The sequence below is a fragment of the Dromaius novaehollandiae genome, chromosome 1, assembly GCF_036370855.1.
Source record: "Dromaius novaehollandiae isolate bDroNov1 chromosome 1, bDroNov1.hap1, whole genome shotgun sequence".
Lineage (NCBI taxonomy): Eukaryota > Metazoa > Chordata > Aves > Casuariiformes > Dromaiidae > Dromaius > Dromaius novaehollandiae.
Window position 1 is genome coordinate 147,010,464 of NC_088098.1, and position 24,345 is coordinate 147,034,808.

The 24,345-nt window shown below is 40.9% G+C and overlaps 1 protein-coding gene across 3 annotated transcripts in view; it reads right to left on the bottom strand.

Moving 5' to 3' along the window:
• GABRA5 (gamma-aminobutyric acid type A receptor subunit alpha5) overlaps nt 1-24,345 on the bottom strand; it is a 58,358-nt gene that overhangs the window by 23,618 nt on the left and 10,395 nt on the right. For 2 of the 3 annotated variants that reach the window (XM_064501814.1, XM_064501822.1), the window contains 2 exons: nt 23,252-23,648; nt 5,322-5,404 (listed from right to left, as the gene is read on the bottom strand). In XM_064501814.1, the coding sequence (XP_064357884.1) occupies nt 5,322-5,404; nt 23,252-23,648 (480 nt within the window). The remainder of the gene's footprint in view (nt 1-5,321; nt 5,405-23,251; nt 23,649-24,345) is intronic. The other variant, XM_064501828.1, reaches the window with a different exon arrangement.

A 24,345-nucleotide genomic window follows, 5' to 3' on the forward strand; every position in this document is an offset into this window, starting at 1 on the left:
CTTCTTATCTAATTTTAAAGAGTGTCTGGAAAATTAGTTCAGGCAAAGTGTCTACACTTTACAAAGCTGAATTTAAGTAAAATTATACCTGGTTCAAGCTAGTTGTCTAGATTACCTCTATCTTATCATGAACACCTCTTTCAGTAAGTCTGGAGGTTCAGCTAAAATTCAGAGGAGGAGAACTCCAACTGAAGTGGTGGTCAGTAACTGGTGGTGGCATGTGGTAGAAGGAGGGAGCAGGAATAATATCAAGTGTCTTAGAAATACAGAATTCCAGTATTCAACTAGCTTCACCTAATTTTAGTTAATTAGGTGTCTAATACAATGGAGGTGTCTAAGTAAGCAGTGATAAACCTAAGGAAAATGTAAAAGAATATTTTACATGAGCAAGTAGCATGCCTCCCTTGGCTTCAAGAAAAGCTTCTATGTGCGGCATAAAGGCCAAACTTATAATTTCTATATAAATGGGCTTTTCTATAAATCACAAAATCTCAGCCTAGTCTTGAACTTGGCTGCTCTTAGCACTTCACTTAGAACCTCCCTGTCTCTTGCCATAGGCCCTTTCAGAGAAGGAACTAACATGCTAAATGGGAATTTGAGTCTGTTTAGAAGGATTCTGTTTTGAAGTTCTCCCACCCCACATGCAGTACTCATGCAATTACTAGCTGGTGCTAGTAGGAGGTACATAATATCAAGAAATCCTCTACAGCTGCCTTCCTGTCAGTGATATCACAGCTAGTTCTGAGAATTATAGAGAAACTTCACCATCAGGAGAATTTGCTTAAAAAAAGTTTTGGAGAGTTTCTCAGCTATAGGTATGTGGATAGTCTGTAAAAACTGAGTGTCTTGGTATGTCTACTTCACTGTTGCAATAAAATCCTGGGATACGGGTGAAACTACTGTTTCCTCATTACTCTGACATCACAGACCTTCTTAGAGGAAAATAATTTGAGCATGCCTTCTGCTACAGAAATAGCCTGTGCACTTTTCTTAATCACAGACAACAGAAGATACTATGACTCACTTTGTCCTGGTAAAAAGGGAGTTTACATAAACCACGCTAACGAACTTCTTCAGATGCTACAAGTTTTACCTAGCACTGTTTTCCCACAGTCTTCAAACTCCCTGTCTGACCTACAGTGATCAGTCTTCTCCACCTCCATGGCCAAATGAAATTCATCAGGAATAGAAACCAGGCCTGTTTTCCCAAAGCATTGCTTGTGAACTAGGGAAGATCATTAGTTTCAGAATATTCAACAGAATCTCCACTTACTCTAGACACAGGAGGATTTTTTGTGGTCAAGTGACTATTGGGCAGCAGATTCATGCATTTATCTATTCTACAATACGAGAGCTGAAAAAATACGTATACTCAAACACTGTGCCTTCAAAAGACAGTTGCAATAAACCTTACAATATTTGACACTGTCAAAGTACTGGTTAACATTCACTAATAGCATTTAACTCATTCATCTTCAGGGCAACCCTCTGAGCTAGGTAAAACTGATATAATTAACACATGAGCAAAATGAGATTTAGGAGTTAAGTCAGTTGCCTGGGCATAGACCTTCATGGTCTAGTGGATTAGACATCTGTCCCTCCAACCAAAGAAGTTGAGTTTAATCCGTTTTCTGACATTGATTTGCTGTGTGACCTTATGGAAAGTCAATTAACTTCTCTGCCTCAGCTGCCCTGGAGATAATGATGCTTACCTACCTAGTGACACATGGGTGTTTGGAGGCTGTACTAAATGATACTTTTAATGTACTCTTAAGGCCTAGCAGTGGAAGAGGTGAGACACTAAAGCTTCCTAGCTTTAATGTCCTTGCTGTCATATCTAATTCCTCCTCCCCAAACCAAAAATAACTTGGGGGCAAGGAGGAATTTCTTCAGGCCAAGACATAGCTTGTGAAACTCTAGGTGGCTTCGGGAAATTTTGTCAGATCCTGCTTGATCCGCAAACTTATTTAGAGTATGGGTCAGTACTAGAATTGCAACAGAAAGTTTATTTTTTAACTCAGCCATGGAAGAAACTAGCATTCTTTCCACCCTACCGTGATGTAACGAACAGATTGCCAGGGCCATGTTTACTGAGTACCCACAACTCAAGCAGAGCCGAGCCTGCTAGCAGTGACAGAGCTCACCCCCAAGAGGCTGGCCCCATGGATCATCCTCAGTCCTCCTGTAACTCTAACTGTGATTTCTAGAGGTAGTCTTACCACTAAGCAGGATGCAAGCCTGGAGGGCCAGGACACATACTCAGCACTATCTGAAACAGACCAACCTGACCACGCTGCAGGGTCTGGCTTGCCATCTCAGAGCCCTGGGGCATTGTACTTAAGAGGCAGAGAACTAAAATCTCTTCTGTTCAGTTCATTAGAAGCTGTCCCTGAACTTTTGGCCTGTAGCCAACAAAGCTTTTCATGACAAGCCATAGGGCATTTAGAGGTATTCCTTCTGTAGCTGGTATTTGAACTGCCTTGCAGATATTGAGGCTAGCAGTGTTTGTATGTTATGTTGTATCCCTTTCCCCACGTTCTACCTTGCTTTGAATTATTTCTACAAAATATTCTGTTGCTATGTATAGTGTTGCCTAGGCTCATAAAATCTCCTAGAATTGTAATATAGCAAGAAGTTAGTCAAATCGAACATAAGAAATCAACATCTACCTTTATTTCTGTGAGCAAGATCAACACTCCTTCTCTTTAATATTGAAGGAAATGTCAAGTTTTTTTCTTTTGCTTGCTGAATTGCAGTGAGTGAGGTGGGCATTCATGCAGCAAGAAAAACCAGCTACTGTCTCTGATGATGCACCCATTGCTGCCTGGAATCCATCCTCTTGCTTATCTGTCGATGCGCTGGCTGCTTTGTTTTGCTGTCCTGCTCTCTCCACCACTGACCAGCTAACATTTGTCTCTTCTCCGCTCTCCCTGCTCTGTTGATAATGTGTTTAACATTTACTCTGATGCTATTCCTTGAGGCTTTCTTGGAAAGAAGACCATTAAAAATAAATCCTTCGGGGAATGACAGGGAGTAAAGTAAAAGCAGAAAGGGCATGTGCTTGTATACAACATACTCACCATAGAACCCTTGTAAGCTTTGTCTTGCTGCAAGTGTGAAAATGACTTAATACAAACTCATATTGCTGTAAATAGGGAATAAATATTGCATTTTCCTAAAATGCAACTGGACTAACTCGATAAACCTTAACTTGTTGGCTGATGCTTGTGCAAACATCTATCTGCATACTAAATCACAATAAAGTACTAACGAGCTGTCAGGTGAACAATAAAGACATGTACAAGGCTGAAAGATTGTCTTTAACTTATTCATGTATATTTACTTACTGCACACCAAACAGTGAACAGTAGCATAGGCCAAGTGGCTCTGTGCTTGGACACTGTGGAAGAACTTAAAGGTGACTTGTAGTAGCTCGTGAAATACACTGTAGGATTGTGCACTGTGTGGCAAGTAGCAAGAACAAAAACAGCATTCAGCCCTCACGTACCTGAAATGTGACTTTTTGGTGTTTAAAATCAAACGTGAATGGATTAAAAGTACATATGTGCTAAATGTCCTCTACCCTACACATCTGGCACAAGCAAAACATGTATTTGCATTTAGACAGCTTTATGATTTTTTGAATGTTACTGAAGACTGTACTTCATTCCAAACATTTGTTAGCTTACCTAGTAATATTATCCAGAGCACTTGTGTGTTTTGGGTTTTTTGTTTTTGTCTTAGTGTCTTAGAGTTTGAACTTATATGATATTGTCCCAAATTTGGTAATTCATTGAAGCATTCATTTAACTTTAAGCTTGAGCTTCAAAGCTCTGCTGAATCAGGGTCTTTGTTTAAATATATATCCTTTAGTTTTAAATTGCATACCTTGCAAGATCTGATAAAACTACCCAACATCGCAGATCTATATTCTGAGCTAATGATTAATAAGATGTAACTTCAACTTTATCTATTCGTACAGTAAAGAACAGCAATACCAAGAAGAACAGCTTATTTTTCTTTATCATTTTTTTCCAGTAGATGTTGTTCGGCCCTATGTGCATGCACTCACACTTTCCTTTGAGATATCTTCTCATTTTTTAAGTTAGGAATGAAATGTATGGTTTGACTATAATTTTTTAAGTTGGATGTAAGGCAGTGCTGGCCTTCAGATTCATATTGGCTTTGCAGCAAATTAATGTTGCTGAAGTAAATGGACACACTTTAACCTAGAGTGACCTTGTAAAATACTGGTGGCGATTCACATGAAACTGGGTCTATCTGGATTGTAGGAGGGAAGGGAAATCTGTTCATTTTAAGTTTGGTAATTTGGTAATCATTACTGCAAACAGTGTTTTTACTTCTTAGTATGATCACTAGAAGACAATGCATAGCCAGTATTAAACCAGTGCAGATACGGAAGATAAAGGCAAAGTTTAATCTTGGTAGGATTAGTGCATCTAAATTGATACAATTGAAAAAACAACAGAAAAAGCTGCAGTTAGTTAGGTTTCTTCAGGGACTAGCAAAATGCCTTGGCTGGTAATTTTCAAGTCTATAAATGTTGATTGCACCTGGAACCTCTGTTTTGATTACTGAAATGAAAAATGTTTACTGCAGTAGCCTCCTCTGTACTTTAATTAAGAGCTTTGTATTTAAATATAACCACCTAATCCCCTAAGGTTATTTTTAAAGTAAGCTTCTGGCAAGGCAGCAGTATGGTGGATTAGAGGCTTGGAATTGAGGAAAAATCATCATTCAGCATACAGTTTAGAATAACGTGTGCATATATACAAATACATGTGTACACAAAATCATGTAACAAGATAACAGGAATGGATTTATTAAAGCCAAATGGAAAGATATTTCCTCTTCTAATATTCTAGATCTCTTTTAATATATGTGATGCAAATATTACACTGCAATCTGATTCAGGTAAATACTATGATAGGACAAACAATCTGGTATTTCCTAATGAAAGCTCCATTTTTTTACAAACATAAAACCTACAGTTATGAACTTAGCTGCCTGCATATCTACTACTCCATCTAACACTGACTGTTACACCTGATATGGATATATATCACCCATCAGCTCACAGTTTATCAAACAGCATGAAAACATGAGATGAAAAGCAGTTGTGGCAGATATGGAGCACAATCATGGAAAACTAGTAGCAGGGATGGCAGCCTGGGGGTGTGAATGAGCAGTCTTAAAAAGTGAGGGGTGCAGGAACAGTGAAAGAATCATACAAAACATAGATGAACATGGAAAGCCAGATATCAGTGGATTTTTTCTGGTTCTTATTTGAGAGAACTTACAGCTTCCAAATTTTAATGGGCAAGCATGTGCATCCATGGGGAAATCTTCAAGCTGCATGGGACATTCAGCAGAGATGGTCAATCTGTAGAGGAGTAAAAAGAAAACCCATAATTTTATCCAGCGCCTTCTCTTTAGGCCTACCGCTGTAATACACAAGTGCTGACACAAGCAAGCTTTTCCTAAAGGCTCCTCACTCCTGCTGAAATCACAGCAGCCTCTGTTAAACTGAATGTGAGATAAACCAAGTGGGCCATTGTGTGTGTTGTAGGCCTTGTCCAGTAATGTTTATCCACATAAACTGATTTTATTTATGTAAGTTGTTTCAGTAATATCGTTCTTTCTTATTTGTATGTGAAAGAACTTCTATGCTGGATGTTCTGCCCCATACCTCATTCTCATCTATTTTCCGTGGATACTGCAACTGAACTAGGAATATGACTCACGAGTGAAGCACTTTTACAGCCACAAAGAAGCACTGATTTTACCTTCTTAGACACTGAAAAGGGACACATGGAAGAGTGGATATATGGAATAGAGGACATATCTACAGTGGACATATGGAAAGGAGAATCTCTTACAGAAAATGAATATATCCTATGGATGTTCCGTATAACTGACCAATCGAGCTGAACACAAAAAAAAGTCTGAAGTAAATTTCTGACCAGTGCAATATAGCCATATATCAGAACAAAAGCCTATCTTTTCTAGGTGCATACAGCACATAGCACAATGGTAATTCATTTCCGATTAGGCTGTTTTGATATTTGCCTAATATAAATGGTTTGCTCAGGATGGTGAGGATGCAAACCTCTTGTTTTACATTATGAACATCCATAAACCCTCCTCATTTTATACAAATATTTTGTCTACAAGCCAACAGACCAGAAACACACAAAGCTTCAAAGACTGCCCTATGGTGGGATAACCCAGGGACCTGTTGGAGAGGAGCCCTGGTACCTTATCAAACTGCTTCTCTGGTGGTCAAAATTCTGCAGGTAATTCCCCAATGTCCTATCCCCAGAATACAAAGGTACCCCTTACTCTCATAATACCATCCTGTAGCCAGACTTCCCAACAATATACCCACTGCTTCATATTGCCACACCAAAGTGAGTATTCTTGTTACACGAACTTCTATCGAAAGGGATCATAAAGTGCAACAATCTGTCCATGTACAGATGGCATAACATTCAGCCAGTCCAGTTCAATATAACACAATGATGCCTTACCAGGGCACTCAGGCTACATGGACTATAAATTGGGGGAAACAACTCTGCCTTCTGCCAACACACAGAAATTCTGGAGCTTTACCAATAGCTGGAAATGACAAAATAAGCACACAGCAATGCAATAGCATCATTGGCTAGAGATCATATATGGGGATAAGCTGAGAAACAGCGAGTGAAAAAAGGGAAACTGCAAACAGTAATACAAGATATAAAGATAATAAACCATATAAAACAAAAGGAAAAAATCAGGTTCAGAATAGAGATGTGTCGCTTTGTTAGAATAGGAAGGAGGTCTACAATTTGGAAAAGAAATGAGTGAGGCTTGAGTTATCTGCCCTCAGGCAAAACTGATCTTGGACTTTATTTTTGTAAAAGAAATATTAAAATCACTAAAATATGGAGCTGTCTGCAGTGGAGACTGCCCTTGGGCACCAAAACCAACAGAGCCACAATTGCTGGGAGTGCTACGTGGATGAATTTATCAAGCTGGTGCTAGTAGCATCCTGTCCAGTACTTGCATCCCTTTCACAAAAATCACTCTAATGGGTATTTCAAAGCAAGGTGGCCATCTTCCAATATATCGTTATATTTTCTATATTAAGCATTGCAAATTTAATTTTCTTGATAAGCTCAGAATGCTACACCTTGCTTCAAATGTCCATAATAAAGCTGACATGTCTTCACCATAGTTCATCTCCTGTCTCTCTGTCTACCAATAGTTTGAGGATGTTGTTTCAGAGGTTGCAGTTTGACAACACTTTAACACACAGTACTTGTCATCTGCAAACCTCAAAGGAAGGGATGCCTACATCTATCTTACTAACAGAGCAACTGTGGAATCAGGAATTACATGAATGAAGATTCAATGCAGAATTACGAATAAGACCTGCTGTTTCATCCAGTTGTCCTGTGAACTGTATCCTTCCACCTGCATCTCTGGCAAAAAACTCTTAGGCATAATGATGAAGGCTGTGCATGTTCCTCAGAGAAGTGAGGATGCAATGCACAAACATGACCTGGTGGAGTTTAATCAAGTCCCTTCAGAAACTATTTTTGCCCATTTTAAATGAAAGGGTAACACATAAGGCTATGTGGCACCTTATTGCCACAACCTGTCTTAGAAGCTGCAAAGCACTTGGTTCTACCAGGACTACTCCCATGTCCTCTCTGAATTCCTTATCCTGCAAAAGGCGGCATATCCTTTAGGATGGTGCCTGGGGCAATCTTTTGGGTCTAGCCCAAGGGTAAGGGGAACTGAGTTTAGCAGCTGCACATTTACCCAGCTACAGTTTTTCCTTTCATTATATGAGTTCTTTGGATGAAGAAGTCCCTTTTGCTCATTATCTCTAATTTCCTTTACCCATGCCTCTGTTCCAGAGCCATTTATGTTATTCACATTATGTTATTCACAAGAGTGTGTAGCTGATCCTCTTGGGTAATTTAAAAATTTTTGGCAGATATTCTCCTAGTTACCTCTTACGAAGTATGCATGAACCAAAACTTGCGTAGTGTCTTGTAAAATGCACAGCAACAGAAAACTTGACTGTGGATTTTGAAATGTTGCACAAATGTCATCAGTACAGCTTTCTGCAGGGCTCTTTGTGCTCTCTAGTAGTTGCTTTTCATTAATGTGTGAGAACTTGAAAAAGTCACAAAATTGGCTCTTGTTTCAAAGAGACCAGATTTTCTACTGCATACAGAAAAAAAGCAGCACAGCAGCCATCTCTGATAATCTGAGAGATAAAAGCATGGGTCATTGCATACAGATTTGCTCTTAGGTGCAGAGTACAAAGCATATATTCAGATTCTAGCTCCAGGAGTCGTAAAGAAATTGATACTTGGTCCTCTTCTTTGAATATCACCTGAGAAGCAGCAGCATTACTTGTGCCCCTATCTGATTGAGAGCTCACACCTAGAGAGGGAGAACTTCTCAGCTCCACTTACAGGCACACGCAACACCCAGAGAACATAGCACACTTTTGGTTTTAGCACTGTGTTAAGGCTTAGGTAACCTTCGCGTACCCTAGTTTACACAGCTGATTGATTACAACAAAATTACTCCCTCTTTGCATTTACTGAAAGAAGAGAAAGAAGGCTTTGGCATGCATGTAGAAAACAGTCTTTGTCTAACCCTTTTAATGTGGTCACTCCAGAATGATCTTACTGTGCTTATTACAGCAGTTATCTGAGCTGGAGACACTCTCCAAACCAGAATTTTTTTGCCATAGCACTAGAGCCGTTCATACTACAGTTCTTTTAAACAGAAGCATTTAAAAGCTTCCCCTCCTCCATTATCATTCTGTCTTAATAAAAGACCTACGGGATTAGTTTCAATCAAACATGATTTTTGACAAGATTATAAGTAGCTGTTAAAGGTCCTTTACAAAGGGAGGATGAAACTTTCATTTTATTGAAGTTAAAAGTAAAATTCTCTCCAACTTCAGTGGGGCCTGTATTAACCCAAAATAGGTAAGAAATCCTGGCTACTGCTGATGATTTATTATTAACTACGAAATTTCACTTTCGTAACACTCCAAATACTCATACTGCTATCCAACAGTTAAGCAATCACATCTTAATTTGCTGAGAAAAAAGCTAGACATACAAATTGCTTTATGTATCATTCATAACTGTATGTGAAAGTGTCATCGGAGCTACATTGTGTATGCACTACAGAACCACATAAAGTGATTACTGATGTTCTGTTCCAACCACATTTACTATAGACGTATATACCCATCTAATAAATATACAACAATTCAAACAGCAAGATTTCTTAAGTCCAGAAAAGTCACCATCAAACATTTTTGCTGGAGAATTAAGCATACCAATTCTTTCAAAAAGTTGTTCATTTTTAACAGCCTGGGGGGAAAAAAAACGAGGTGCTAAAGTCAAGGATGTGGTGAGAAAATAGAGGCAGATGTTTGGGACCTGGAGATCCATCTGGAGTGTGTGTCAAATAGAGGCAGGAATTCCTCAGCAGAAGTCCCAGAGGCACAAGGCACCCTGCCCTGCAAAAGCCATTACAGTAAGGTACAAAGGTCTCCTCACTATTTTTGTGGTTGCTTTAGAGTGGATAAAAGAAGTAGCACAGTTGTTACAGGGCGGGGAGGAGGACAGAGTGAACTCAGGGATGCTGCAGAGTGCTTCTCTCAATGCAAGGAGCATCTACTGCTACACGTAGGTAAAGAGCTGGGCAATTCAGCAAAGCTAACATCTTTTTGCTACCCTGGAAATGTATCAAACACTTTCCAGAGTACTATCTGCAGCTGCCAGACAGGAGGTGAGGGCAGACACCTGCCTGGAAAGCTAACAGATAGTAGCAGCAACCTGTTTTTTCTTATCAGCTACTATGTTTATTATGCAAACAAACAAAAATAGAGAGCTTTAGGAGGAGAAGGGAACAGAAAGGCAGAGTCACCAGAGGCTTTTAGGAGACCTTAACTCAAGATAAGTGTTGAATAACTATTACTCATGCAGGGGAATCATGGCAGGTTTTGCTGGCTCTGAGGTACTGGGGCCAGAGAGATACAAAGCTCTTCTGCCTGTTTGCTGTAACCCCAAACCAGCTAAGTCTTCTTTATTATTGTGCATTGCCCATGCCCCTGATCAAAGGGAACATATTAAAACTGTGCTTTGGGCCTGGCTGTGCTGGTAACCAATTACCACTGTGTGGCTCAGGCCAGAATGGGTGCAGAAAAGTCAAAGTTCCCTTCCCAATAGGAGGCCAGCCACCACCATTTTCCTTAGAAAAGGCAAAACATTTGCTTGAAACTTGTCTCAAACCTCTTTCAGCATCTCCTGAACATATCAAAAAACAGTTAAGTGGATTCAACTTCACACAAGCTTTATTCCACCCAAAATGGCAGCCTGGCTCTGTGTGAAGGAGCAATTTTAAGGTCAGGTCAGACTATTCTGAGGAATAAACTCCAGAAGGAGCTTCCATGGGACACCTGCTGCTACACAGTGTTTGCATAACAATTCAAGCCCTTGTGGTGTCTCCAGTACAGGCTCTGATATGCTCATATGCAGATAATATAATAACAGAGTCATTTTTTTTGAAACTGTGAACACATTGTTAGGCTTGTAAAATTACTCATCTGGCTTTGATTCAGGACAAAACTCCTCACTTCATTCTCCCAGGGTTATGTCTTGGGAACACTTTTCTAACCAAACTGTTACTGTTTCAAAGGGTTTTAAAATAAGACATGTTTCAGGCCCAGGTAGAAAAACTGTGTAGTCTAGGGAACTGATGCCTGCCTATGTTCCTGAAGAAAATGTGTATGGGTGTTTATATGAACATACATAAAGATCTTTCCTGCTTCTGAAGCACTTCTCATGCAATCCTAACAAAACCAGTGCCTGGTGGTGACAGTGGGTAACCTAACACAGTAAAGAAGTCTTAGGATGTAGATATACTTTCAATCACGTTATTGATAGCTGTTAGAATTATCCTAAAGCAATAAGACCTGAAACTCACACCTGGCTGCGTGACTTGTCTGCAGTGTGGTTCAGGGGAAGAAAAGTAATTATGCCCAGCAATTCAAACACTTCCTTGCTCATGAAGTTCCATCATTGTGTTGGATAAATGGCCAAAGAAGGATTCAAGGCTTTATTCTGCCCCTCTAAGTAGCGTGGGGAGGCAGTTCACCACTCTGCTTCTTATTTTTAATGCTGATGATACACTTATTTCCTTGAGATCTAATATACAAACTGAATACAGAATAGAAATTAAAGCTCGGAGCTTGAGTGAAGTGATCTGTACAAATTTCTGTTTTGGCCCATTTCTGCTTTGTAACCACTCTGTCAACAATACTACTCTTTTCCTACTTCCCTGAGATGTGTTATCTTTGTATGACACTGAAATGTGCTTTGAAAATGCCACAGAGATGAGGCTGGAAGACTAATGGAAGACTAGTAACTCTAATTACTGATGTTGTTGTGATCTGTGAATACCTAATTCAGATACATGGTGTACCTGACAGCAAAACTCTCATTTTAAGTGATCAAAATCCTTAGCATGACTTATGCTGCCTCTTCAATTGCCTAGGTTAGCTGTGCTGAAGACTAGGTTATCCTGAGATGATCTGAGGGGGGCAGGACTAATCTCAAAAGCTGCACTAGAGGAATGACTTCCCTGCACACAGAGTACTTTGGCATACCCAGAGCATACCTTTAGACAGGAGCAGGGGAGATGTTTAGCCTCTAGACACAGGAGGAACTGAGAATGGCAAAGAGACAACCAATAGGACACTTAATTTTACTGATGTTTGACAGAGATTTTGTGGGTTACAGAAAGAACCACATTTCTAGCTCCTGGTCAAAAGTTATAGCAGAGGTAATACCTTTCATTCTATAGCATCTCTTCTATATGCATAAGAGCAATGAATGGAGCATTGAATTTATGCCTATCTATCCTCACCATGAAAAGTATCTAATCAAGTCCATCAGCAAAGTAAAACCTGCTGGAAGAAGCATTACTTTCATCAGACTAAGTGGCACAGTCAAGAAAACAAGCTTTTGGGCAGCCAAGTCCTTCTTCAGGTTCTCTACTACAAATCTTACCTTCCTAAAGAAACTTTAGACCAATATGGCTATGCAGCTACAAATGCTATACATGAAATGTATAGCACTGTATCCCACCCATCTAATAGACAGTTCCACTCGAAAGCCTTTCCATGCTTTCTCTGCCTGCTAGTCCCTTATACATGATGAACCCTCCTTGACCACCTATGACAAAGGCCTTCAAATTTCTCCTCTGCGGCGACTTCTATTGTTGCTTAATTCTTGAATTAAAAAAAAACAGAAATCTTAATAGAAATGGCAATGCTGAGAAGCTGTTGCAGTTGTTGGTACTAGTAAAATAGGAAATAATATCTCAGCCAGCCCATACTTCATTATGCCATGCTACATATTCCCCCAAATTGGCACACATTACAAGTCTTAATTAAAATCTCCTAATCAGCATGAGGCATGAATTGGCCATTTGGTGATATGTTCAACCGTGTGTTAAATATAAGAAATTTGACTGTTCTTGCATTGTTGTGTAAGGCTGAACTATGGGCTTCTCTTTAGCTCTTGAGAAAAGCAGCTCCCAACTACCGACAAAGTCAAGCCAGTGATGGCAATGCCCAGTGCACCCAGCTGCACTGTGGGGTTGTCCCTTGCTTTCAGCAGGAGAAAACCGAAGTACCTGAGCAAGAAGGGATGCACAGAAAGCTCTCACAGACACCCTAATTGGTGGACACTAAGGACTGTGGTGGCCACAGTACACTGCACCTGTCCTCTAGCTTTCACACTGCCTACTGGGCCATTTGATCATTGTAGATCTCCTGAGCCAGTCAAATGGGCTATTTTTCCCCTCTGTTTCTACCAGTCAATATGGCACATGCCCCCATCTCAGATGTGGGTCGCCCAGCTACACAGCCATCCTTTTCCTTCCTTTCTGTTCATTCGACCTTTATTTTTGTACAGAGAGGCAACATATGTAACTGCTTGTAATATTTCCTATAGAGAAAAATGAGCTGAATTTAGAAAGTCATCTGTGGAGGTGTGGGGGGGAGATAGGCCATATCAGCCCATTTGGGCCATCTTACATCATGACTGGGATGCACAGAGATGGGAGGGCAGGTAGGAGGGATTGTGCTTTGGCATCCAGAGCTGGAATCCTTGGTTATTTTCCATGGTTTCAGATGAATAATCTACAGCTCCAAAGCATTACACTACAGTTTCCTTTCACCAACTCTCATTTAACCCCAGCCTCTTCTTATTCTCTTCACATTTCTAAGCCCACCTCTTATGTCACCTGTCACAAAGATCCACTATCTTTTGAGTAACTTACATGTTCCTGAACACTTCTGTCTGAAAGGGGCACAGATCAAGAGATCTGATGATACGCTCTTTCACATGGCAACATGTGCTCTTTCCTGCTGCTCTGTCACAGGGAAACACTTGCACGTACATTTTTGTATGTACCCCCATCGGTACACGGAAAAGGCTTGTTCGGCCAGCCAGGCAGGACATCATTGTCTGCTTTTTGCCCTTTGTTTCTGAAATGCTACATGCTGCTGATCAATGCAGCTTTGGAAATGACAGGTAAATGGCAGGCTGTGGGTGTTTGCTGCTCCAGGGAAAGAGCTCTCCAATCCTGCAGCTGTTCCCACCATAAACAGTCATTAAACAGTTTGCTGCCTCAATTTACCGTCTATTTGCTATTCGTAACACCTCCAGAGCTGGAGTCGGCTACAGTATAAGCACCTATTTGCTAGTTACAGCACAACCTGAGAGAAAGAAGGGCCAAATGGGCCTCCTAGTGACATTTGATTTTCTCCATGCTAAAGCATGTCTAACAGGATTTTAAAACGACATGAATGTGGCATATCAGACACTTCTACCCAACTAGCTCTAGGGTTCACATTTCTTCGAAAGGGTTGACGATAGCCCCAGGAAGAAAGATCCACTGCTTTTCAAGGGGAGGGGGCAGGAATTCCTGATCTAAATGACTGAAATGAGGACTAAGAGGCGCTTCCATGCTCTTGGGCCCACATGCTCTTTCCAGCTGTGTCTCAGGCCCTTCCTGGGAGCAAGACCCAGCTGTGTACTTGGCTCCTTCTCTCTACCCAAGTTTCCCCAGAAAGAAGAGGCAGTTATGCAGCCAGGTGGGAACTCCACATTACAGCCAAGATGAAGGGGTCAGCTTCCCCCAGGGCACGTGCCCCTGCAGACTAACACGGATTGAGCTGTGCCTGCTTATATCTCAGTGACAGATCGCCTTCAGAAGTGACACAAAGTGAAAGCAGGCAGAAAGTGTAAGACGTATTCTACCATTAGACAAAGCAAACATAGAGACAGTATTTTAAGTAATGCTGAAATTGGTTTGCATAATCGATGTTTTTAAGATGCATAGTTAATGGCAGAAACATAACAGGTATTTATTATTTTGAGGACTTTTTTTCTTATTTATTTTCCTTATCTTTCAGATGAATTTCTGATCCAGAAACATAGCATTTTTTACATGAACAGGACATGTGACTTGAATGCATTAGCCACTGAAAAGATGATTGTGGATTAATCAGACAACCACATAAAAGTCTGACTGAGCTGTTTAAATAACCCGAGGTGAAATCTCCCCTTCAGTCCCCAAATTTCCTGTCTCAAATTTCTGATTGGGAGCATGCAAGGAGAAGGCCACCCTTGCAGAAATTCTTCCTAGGCTTTTACACTAGATATAGTGCATATAGTGGACATGACTTCAGGAGTTTAGCTACAGCCTTGTGAAAAAGACTTGTTTCATCATTTAGAGCAACCAGATAGAAATAACAGTTTAGAGTTTTTGGAATGATGCAAACATGACTATAGGATATAAATTTGTATATGTGGTTTCAAGAAATTTTAATTTAAGAGTAGGAACAGAGTAAGTCAGGCTGAGCACCAAGTTAAGATAAAATTAAGATCTCTTAGAATGTAAATGAGATCTCCGAAGGTAATATCTTAAAACCTCTACAGAACTGAGTAGAAAAATTACTGAAAATGGAAAAAGAAACATGCAGCCAATGAAATGGATTACCGATTAAGTGACAATCCATGTGTATTTTTTCATTTATACTGTCATATCAGGAGACTTTCCTGAAGGAAGGCTGAAGAAGCAAAGTAGAAAAGAAAGAAAGGGGACAATGAAAACTATTCCTTTCCAAAAAGGAAGTAGGACTCAGCTATTCATGTTCAGTAATTTAATGAAACTATCTGAGAAGTGTAATCATTGAGAATTTCCTACAGGGTAACAGTGACATAACATGTCCCACGAACAGTTCACACATAATAAGATTTTAAACCTGTGTTAATTTTTCACTCCACCATAATATGTTCATCTGCCCTAACTTTATGACACTCCCATCCTCTAAAAAGGAAATCTCTACTACTGCACATTGAAATTTTAAAGGAATTTGGTGTGAATTAACTGCAGTACATGAAAATTAATTTCCCATATTCTTTGATGCTGAGGATTTTTATTTCAAGAGAGACAAACTGGAGAAGGTTTTGTTAGGTTTGGAGGCTACCAAAGAGAAGAGCAGAACATTGCACAACGCAAACTATAGGTCTGCATCTGCAGTGGGTCAGTGGGGTAAAACACAGGCCATGTAGCTATCTCTCATCTTTAGTGTGCCAGCCAAGGCTGTGTCAAACCTGCAACTACAAGCTGGTTTTAGGAATGTGGAAAATGTATGTCCCCCTCAGCTGACTTCTGCTTTTCACAATGTTTTTTGTCCCAGTGATAGCTCATTCTTCCTGTAGTAAAGCCCAGGGCAGTGAACCAGAGTATAGGACAAACTGACATACCAAGAAAAGGTGCTTGGCAAATGCCACTATGTATACCAACATTTCTGAAACATCCTAGACAAGGCCCCTCCTTTCTTCTTTTTTGAAGCAGCTTGGAGCTGGTCTGTATGCTCCCTAAGCGCTCTATTCCTCGCACATACACTTTTACTCTCTGATGCCTCAGATCCCAACACATCAAACCTGCAGTACCTCCCGCTTACTTATTCCTAAGTGACTATCAGTACCATGTATCCTGCTCCCCAAAATCCTTCCACACCCATTTCCTGCAAAGCCTGCTCCCATGTAAGCCCTCAAATGTCTTCCTAATCCTGCTGTCTTGATTCAGGCACAGGTTCCTGGCACCCACCAGTGTCTAGCTGGCCTCTGGCATCCCTAGGTAGATACCCTCTAGCCTCTTCTGAGGGAATCCCATCACTTTATTCTCATCTCTCCATGTGACATCCCACCACTGTGCAGCTGTGACTTGGTCAAGACAGCAAGTTGAGCACTCCAGGAAAAGCGAGGGCTGCCAGTACAGGAAATGGGGTGGAGGTCAGTGTGTGCATCCTTCCCAGCCTTCTGGCTACTGCTATGTGCTCTGCTCTCCTGCCACCCCATCTCCACATAGGCAAGACTACAGTTCACTGGGGTTTCTTGTACTCCTCCTAAAGCATGTTATATTCCCCCCTGTGCCCACCTGGACAAAAGTGGAGGAGCAACCCCAGTTGGAGTGTGCTTTCATATGCTGCAACTGCACAACCTTGGGTTATACGTTTTATGGAGAGGAAACTGTGCAAGTCTCACACAACACAGCTACGGAACCAGCTGCTGCCCACAATGACCCATAGCTTTAGGCAGTTTGCACATTACCAGTCTCCAGACTACATGAGTATGTGGTGGGAAATACTAATTGAAATAGCTAAATAGGGTGGGGCTCATGTGACTAAATACCAGTATCAACAGTAGTAACCCTATGCACTTTTTTCTCCATCTGCAGATATAAGCATCTTTCATACTAAAGCAGATGTCTAAAATAATGCAGACAATTAATTCCTTAAAAGAGTCTCTCCACTGCACTGGGAGTGATCCTGAGCTGACAGGCTCAGCTGCAGCTATCAGCATCATAGATGGATAAAGTCAGGTGAGATAGATCCCACCCATACTGTCTGGTGTACTCCACCACAGCATACTTTAGATTACTCATTGGCAGTCTGATGTTTCAGCACAAACATAAATGTACTTCAGGGGATGGTATTTCCAACTAGGCAGATGATGTTTTTAATTTCACTCTAAATGAAATGACTAGAGAGTTCACTGCAATGTTGTACTCCCTTGGTAATAAAAAAGACAGCGTAGCCATAAACTTTTTTTTAATATCTACCAGGTACTTCCAAAGCCCCTGTCCACAAGAAGCTGGGATTTATCTGTGGATTTAGGCAAAGAAGAAGTCACTGATGCAGCTGTGCTTTCCTGGGGGTAATTGGGGGACACCTGCCAGGCCACTGCTTCCCTCCCGTATCTGGTCTGTTAGCCCTGCTTCTCCATGCACAGCCAGGACACCAGGTCATCCAGTTTTCTGCAGCCAACGAGACCTCACTTGGTTTGTGCTTATAGCATGGGTGGAACACTAGCAAATTTGGCAGAAATTGTACCAGCTGACCTCAGTGGAAGGACATGTCTGCTTTTGTGCTCAACACCAACCTGAAACTAAAGCTGGATCTTTTGTAGCCCTTCAAAGTCCAGGCAAGCATCTCATCCAAAGATGGGTTGGTTCTGGTTTGGGTTTTGTCTTTTAATCAATTTTATCCTTGCTGTGAGAGTTCCTCTCTTTATGATGGAGATCTCCGCAGGGCTCTGGCCATTTTTATTACCAGCAGAATAGGCTATTGTAATGCTGTCTACATAGGGACTATCTCTGGAAACCTTTTTGAATGCTGCAGGTAATAATTGCCTATTTTGAATTTATTACACCACAGTCTCCTCTGATTCTTTTCTTTCCCTGGCTGTAATTCTAGCTATGGATTTTTTCAAAACAATGAAACATGGTTCCTTGAAGGACAACTTTTGAGATTTGGCAGTAATGTGCAATAAAAGCAGAAATTTTGAAACTGATAGCTCTAGGGTTAAAACAAGAACCCTGCAGGCACACTGTCCTCAGGGAAGGTCCCTTTACTTCATGTATCCCTGTTTTCCTTGTTCTATCAAAACTTGAATTGATGAAAGGCAGCTGAGAGTACTTGGCATCACAGCAGTTTTTCAGCACTCTGCGAGATTCAGCCCAAAGTAAAAAAAAAACTACTTTTTTTTTTCCTGGCATAAGCTTGTTGAAGATTGTATATGAAAGAAAAGGCAGCAAGTCTTTAAGATGGTGAAAAGAAATGTATATTTGTGTGGTTTGAGACCTCCCAATTAGTTTTGTAACATTTATACAATGCCCAAATTATTGCCAGATCCTTTTTTGTAAATATAAATGGATGCATAAATGAAGTCTCCTCTCTGAAATAAGAACAAGATATGCAAATTAAACAAAAATGTTCTCATCTAGATGACTAGCAGACTGAAAACTAACTAGGTCTTTTAAAAATGTAGGTTGGCTGGCTGTTCCTCATTTGGGGCCACACAAGCAAATCTACATCTGGGAAAGTCCTCCTTCTGGCAAAGTCAGCACTTTGAGAATGAACACATTCTTCATAGAGTAATTTTCCCATTAAAAAACACACAAATCTGGCTTTCCCAGTGGAAGTTTTGAAAACAGTAAATTCTTTTTATAACCAATACCTCTATAGTAAAAAAAAGGTTAGTTTGGTCATGAAATGCTTTATATACGGGCAGAGGCATGATGCTGCTGGAACATATGCACACTTGCACATACAATTTTAATGCTCAGTGCTAATGTAAGAAACAGTATTTTCAGCAGAGCTAAGTCTCTGTATTCACTACAGAATACCAAGAAGTGGGGTTATGCTGCCATCAAGCGGATAGCTCTTCAACATTGCTGAATTTTAAATGTCTTCCAGGAATGATAAAGATAACTCTATTTCAGGGCTGTAATAAAGATTTTGGAGGTTCTTAACTCTGCATTGATCAAGCTAACGTCTGCAGTCTCAAGCTGATAAATTACACATTAACAGTGTAACATGACAAATTTACCAGTGAATGCCCTCAGGATCTCTGGGAACCTTCAGTCATCAGAATAACAAGGGAAAAATCAATGTGTGGTACACTCTTCAGAGGTATGACCATATGATATTTAAAATCCCCAATTATATCAGATGTCTGACAGTCTTAGGGCTAGTAGAGGAATCTCAGGGTCCTTTCAAAGTCAAGGTGAGAATATGGCTCTAAGGAGCCCTGCCCTTACAATGACACAAAAATATTTTTCGGTATCTACAAGCAGGTAGAAAGCCAGGCAAAACTGCTTCAGAACTGCTGTCTAGAGGTTCAGTTATGGTCCAAAAGCTTGGCTTTAGTGAGCAGGTTCTGCTTCATACAATTTTTGGCCAAAAAGGCAGACTCGCACCATCTTCTGGTGTTGTACAGTGAAGTTTATCAAGCTCCTGTCTTTATAGTCAGTTCTCACTGAAGAAAAAAAAATGCAGCTCATTGAGATATTCTGATTCCCTTACCCTGAAAAGCTTGCTTAATGACTACCCTCATTTTGTAGAAGAGTTTTATGGAACAAATGAGCTTCACACTTTTTACAACATTTATTTCTCAGAGAAGATAAACTAGATTTTTTTAAAGTAATTATGGGAACAAAATTTAACTTTTGCCTCCATTCGGAATGTTATTTTCTACATAGACTAGTGAAATATGAGGCACATTTGCTAGCACTTTTACCACCATGCTCTCGCTGAAAATCAACATTTAAAACTGTGCGTGCAGACAATACTCCCCTCTAGGGGCAGAAATAAAATTTGCAGCATTCAATCCAATAGTGTATCATTTGTAAATCACATTAGCTAAATAAAACAAATAAGACCTACCAAATCAAAGACAATTAGAATTATTAAGTCATTCCCTGTAGAGAACAGTATTGCCTATGAAATTTATTTAAAGGGTGTGTTGTGTTCTTATATTCATGCAGAAGAGATTTAATACTACACATATACAGAAGCCTATTTTTTACATTTCCCTAGCAAAACACATCCCATCAACTTCTGATCTAGACCACACACTATCAAATGCAAAGTGCAAAGACTACTTTTTTCTTTATAAGTAAACACATTTATAATGAAAACACATGTACTGACAAGTGCTAAAGCTGGAAATTTACTCAACTGATCAAACTTGGTACATTTGGAAGCCAGGTAAGATAGAAGGTCACCTGACTTCGCTGCTTTCCTCCTCTTCATTCAGACAGCCAGATGCAAGGTTGCAAAAGCAATTCAGGCATCTCTGTCAATGACAGAGGGTCCAATCCTGCTTGCACAGAATACTCCTACGTACAGCCTGGAAACGCACAATTCCTCCTTGGAAACAAGGGAAATACAGGACTAACAGAGGGGGGCTGCCTTCTAATCCCCAAATCCTGGGAACCAAAGCTGCAGGAGACGAGACTCCCTGCTTAAGCCCAGTAGCTTCATGCAGTGCATCAGCACCGCAGTGAGAACTTCTCCCCTCAAAGGCTCTATGTTGCCTATCTTCCGGTGGAAAACCATGCTAAGTAGCGCTGATGAGCTGTTAACCTTCATCAGGAGTCCCAAAAGGTGTAGCAGCAGCTGAAGGAGGCTGAGTGCATGTCATAGCCATCGCTGCACAGCTGGGAAGGGGAGCCTGAAACAATCCTGCAGCAGAACTTCGCTCCCACTGCTGAAATGCCCATCATGAACGACTGGTATCCCTAAAGCAGCACAGCTCCTTTCATGTTACGGGAGCAGCCTCTGGACTTAGGTTTAAATAGAATAGTATGGACACTTCTTATTAGCTTTTAAAGTTATTATTTGCAATAGTGGAAAGCAAGATATTTTAAAAGCTTTGCACTCCTTTTCTTATCTCATACGCCATGGTTGGTGGGAATTTATTTCCACACACATGCACACCCACACACAACACTCAAAAAAAAAAAGTTATGTTACATGTTTTTTAGGTTAGAAAAGCATTCTGCATCTTTCTGTAGCCTACAAGAACGTCAATCCGAAGAGCCTTAACCTAAAGCTTTGACTGTTTCACTTCCAATCCTAAGGCCCGTATTCATCCCATCTAACTTTAAAAGGCCTCCTCAGATATCTAGATAAGGCTGCTGCCTGGAGCCCCCTCCTATTCCCCAAGCTGTCATCTGGGCTAAGTGCCCCTGTTTCTTTTTTGTGAAAACAAGGGAAAAAGAGAAGTAGTGGGAAGATGAGAAAGACTGGGTCATGCCCAAATTTTGCTCCAGCTGCGTGTGACGAGCAGGACACAGTCTTTTCCTCAGCATACTTACAGCCTGTGGCACCTAATTTAGCAAGTCTACCACAGTCACAGGAGAGGCACCTCCAATGAGCAATTCAGATTCAATGGCTAGGTTACCTACTAGATATATCTCGCTCCACTAAGCCTGGTGACTCAGTTAATCGCCTAATGATTCTGTGCCTCACTGCATTTCTTTAACACTGCAAAACCCAGTGCTTCCACAAAAATAGCATGCCAGCTGTGAAGCCACCACACAATGTAATGTTTCCTTCCAGCCTGTTAGCCTGATTTGGAGTTTATTTACACAAGTAATTTACACAAACAACCAGGAATCGCTTCTGTAGTGGTCTCTGGAATTGTACTAGTGTAGTCCTAGCAGCAATGAGACTGGTTTTAAGGCGTGAATTACCAGTATTTTTGTGAAATATAGGTTTCTCTTCTAATTATTTTGACTTTCACTCATCTAAACACACACCATATCACCACATTGTTTCAGGGCTGTATTATTATTGAGATCACTAACTCAGCAAAATGTGTGAGAAATAACAGCAGTATAAGGCAGAAAGAAACTGGGAGATTTCCCCCTACTTTTAAACGTGACCCCTAATCAAATCTGAATCTTTTTAGTACTAGCGCAGTTACAGCTATGATCTAAAGCTGTCAGCATATACAAAAGGATACCTTACCTCTCCTACCTCTCTTTTCCTTTCAGAGGAAGGGATTTAAGGCTAGGATCAAAAAAATCAGAACGGAAACACCCAAAATAAAATCTGTGAACCTCTAGGCGCCTGCATACAACACTGTAATCTCCCAGAGCCCTGACAGGTCCCGATCCCCGACCTCCGGAGCGAACTTGATGCTCTGCCCTTCAAACAGCCAGCCACGTCTCGCTCTCCGCAACGCTGCAGACCCGGCCCCAGAGAGAGGCAGGCATCCAGTCTCCTGCCTCGTGCTCGCTGCGCACCAGCTCTCGCCCTTGACGTGCAGTCCCCAGGCTGCCCCCAGGGTCTGTGCCCCCCTCCTCTGTTTGGGAGCCCGATGTCCAGCCCGGCTCAGCATGGGGGAATGAGCGCAGGAAACGCCAGCACTTCAGTGTCTAACTTTAGTCTCCTAACTGCTTTACTGGGTCTCAGGCATCATTCTGTGCTTATCTGTGATAAGCTTACAATAACACTTTATTCCCCAGCAGGTTTTTCCTTAATCTCTTCTGAAGTGTTGTCCATATGACTATGCTTTCAGAGAAAACCCTATTAAAGATATAAGGCAATCTCAATTACTACAGCTTAATTACTTTTAATGAGCAAATCACCCTACACTGATGTGGGATTTGGCCTGAGAAGAATTTCAGATAATCCTCTAACATCACCGATATTATAGCTTATATCTAGGTTATGCAATGATGAAGCTTGTCAGTATCCTCTAATCAGATGAGGAGCACGACCCTGAAGAATTCAGACACTGAGCTGCTTCTCTGCCAATATAATGTGCCAGCTTTGTTTTCAGGAATGCAGTCGCTAAAATAGCTTTACACTGCTGCTAGCTTACTTTGTTTATCTCAGTGATGATTTGCCTAATAGTGAAATTGAAAAAATAATAATATACGTGTCAAGAGATCAAGATGTACTGCCCCAGAACCAGATATCGGTTTCTGGCCTTCAGGACAGCTCTCTTGCAATCACACTGCAGCTGCAAATACAAATAATAAGAGAGTACAGATCTTCATAAAAAAGCTGGACTGAATCATCACATCTGTTGAGAATATGCCTTCCATTTAATCAAAGGAAATATTTAGGCAATAGCAGTATTCAGAAGCTACAAATTAATTGCTGCTTGTAGGCAGTGATTATGTTTTCTGCTTTTCTTGATATTCACATAAATATGTGCAAAAGTTTGCTTGCCTGGCTCTACTGTGAGTGGAGGGAGTGGCATTCCCCCCAAGTACTGGCAAAGCTAGTTGGGAAACAGCATCAGGAAAAATTAAAGCAGGTTATTACCTCATGGTATACAGCAGAGTGCCGTCATCCTCGAGACGCAGAAGCTTGTTTGGTGTTGTCATGTTGTGAGCAATAGACTTTTTGCCATTGTGGAAGAAGGTGTCGGGGGTCCAGATCTTGCTGGCAAGCAGATTGTTAAGAGGGAGGCGCTGCATAGGTCCTTTGAATCGAAGCCTTTCGTCCTTCCAGCTTTGTCGGAAAAAAACGTCAATGGTGTATTCCTGGCATAAAGAAGCAGACGTATTATTGCAGGGTCTGATTAGGAGCAACGGTTCTGAAAATGACTTTAGCAAGGAAATACAAGGTAGGAGCCATGGGCTAGAGCTTACCATTTCTGTGTCTGACACAGGACCAAAACTGGTAACGTAGATGTCTGTTTTCACCTGAGTTATTCTCTCTGTAATAAATATAGGCTCTGAGTCAGTAATTACGTGAAGACACACATACGTGTTTCTGATGCATTTCCCCATTAACAACTTTTGAATCATCTAACCCCCATCCCCCCAAAATTTGAAATTAAGAAGGCGTTTGAGGAGAAATTTGATCCCTGATCAAATACAAATGTCTAGCTCCTTTGGAAGAGAGCCCAGGCTCTCTTCCTATAGTCAGAGGAAATGAACAGGCCCTTCTCAGGTACAATTCCTCTGACCACTTTAGATGCCTACTACAGGCTGAGATGAAGTGTACCTTAGAAGGACCTATTTATCTCCACTGACTTGGGTGATTTGCTCAATTGCAGACATCTACATTAGAGATGTCTAAAGCTAGGTGAAATTAATTCTACCCTCAAGACTCTGAGTCTTTCTGGCATCTTTTCAAATCCAGGACTAATCTGATTTAAGGGCAGAATTTTCAGAAGTTTGTTACATAAGATAAGAGCATCAAGCCCTATTTTCAAGCATCTCTGAGTAAAGTGAGAGGAGAAGGAGAGAAAGCAATGAAAGCAATGTGTTGGTCTCACAATATGAAGGGGTGGGGGTAGCCAGATTAAAAAAGGGCCAGGAAGAACATAACAGATGGTTTACACATGGGTAGAAGATGAGAGAAATCTGGGGGAAAGAGAGCTGAAGAAGGGCTCAACAAGGTTAGAATGG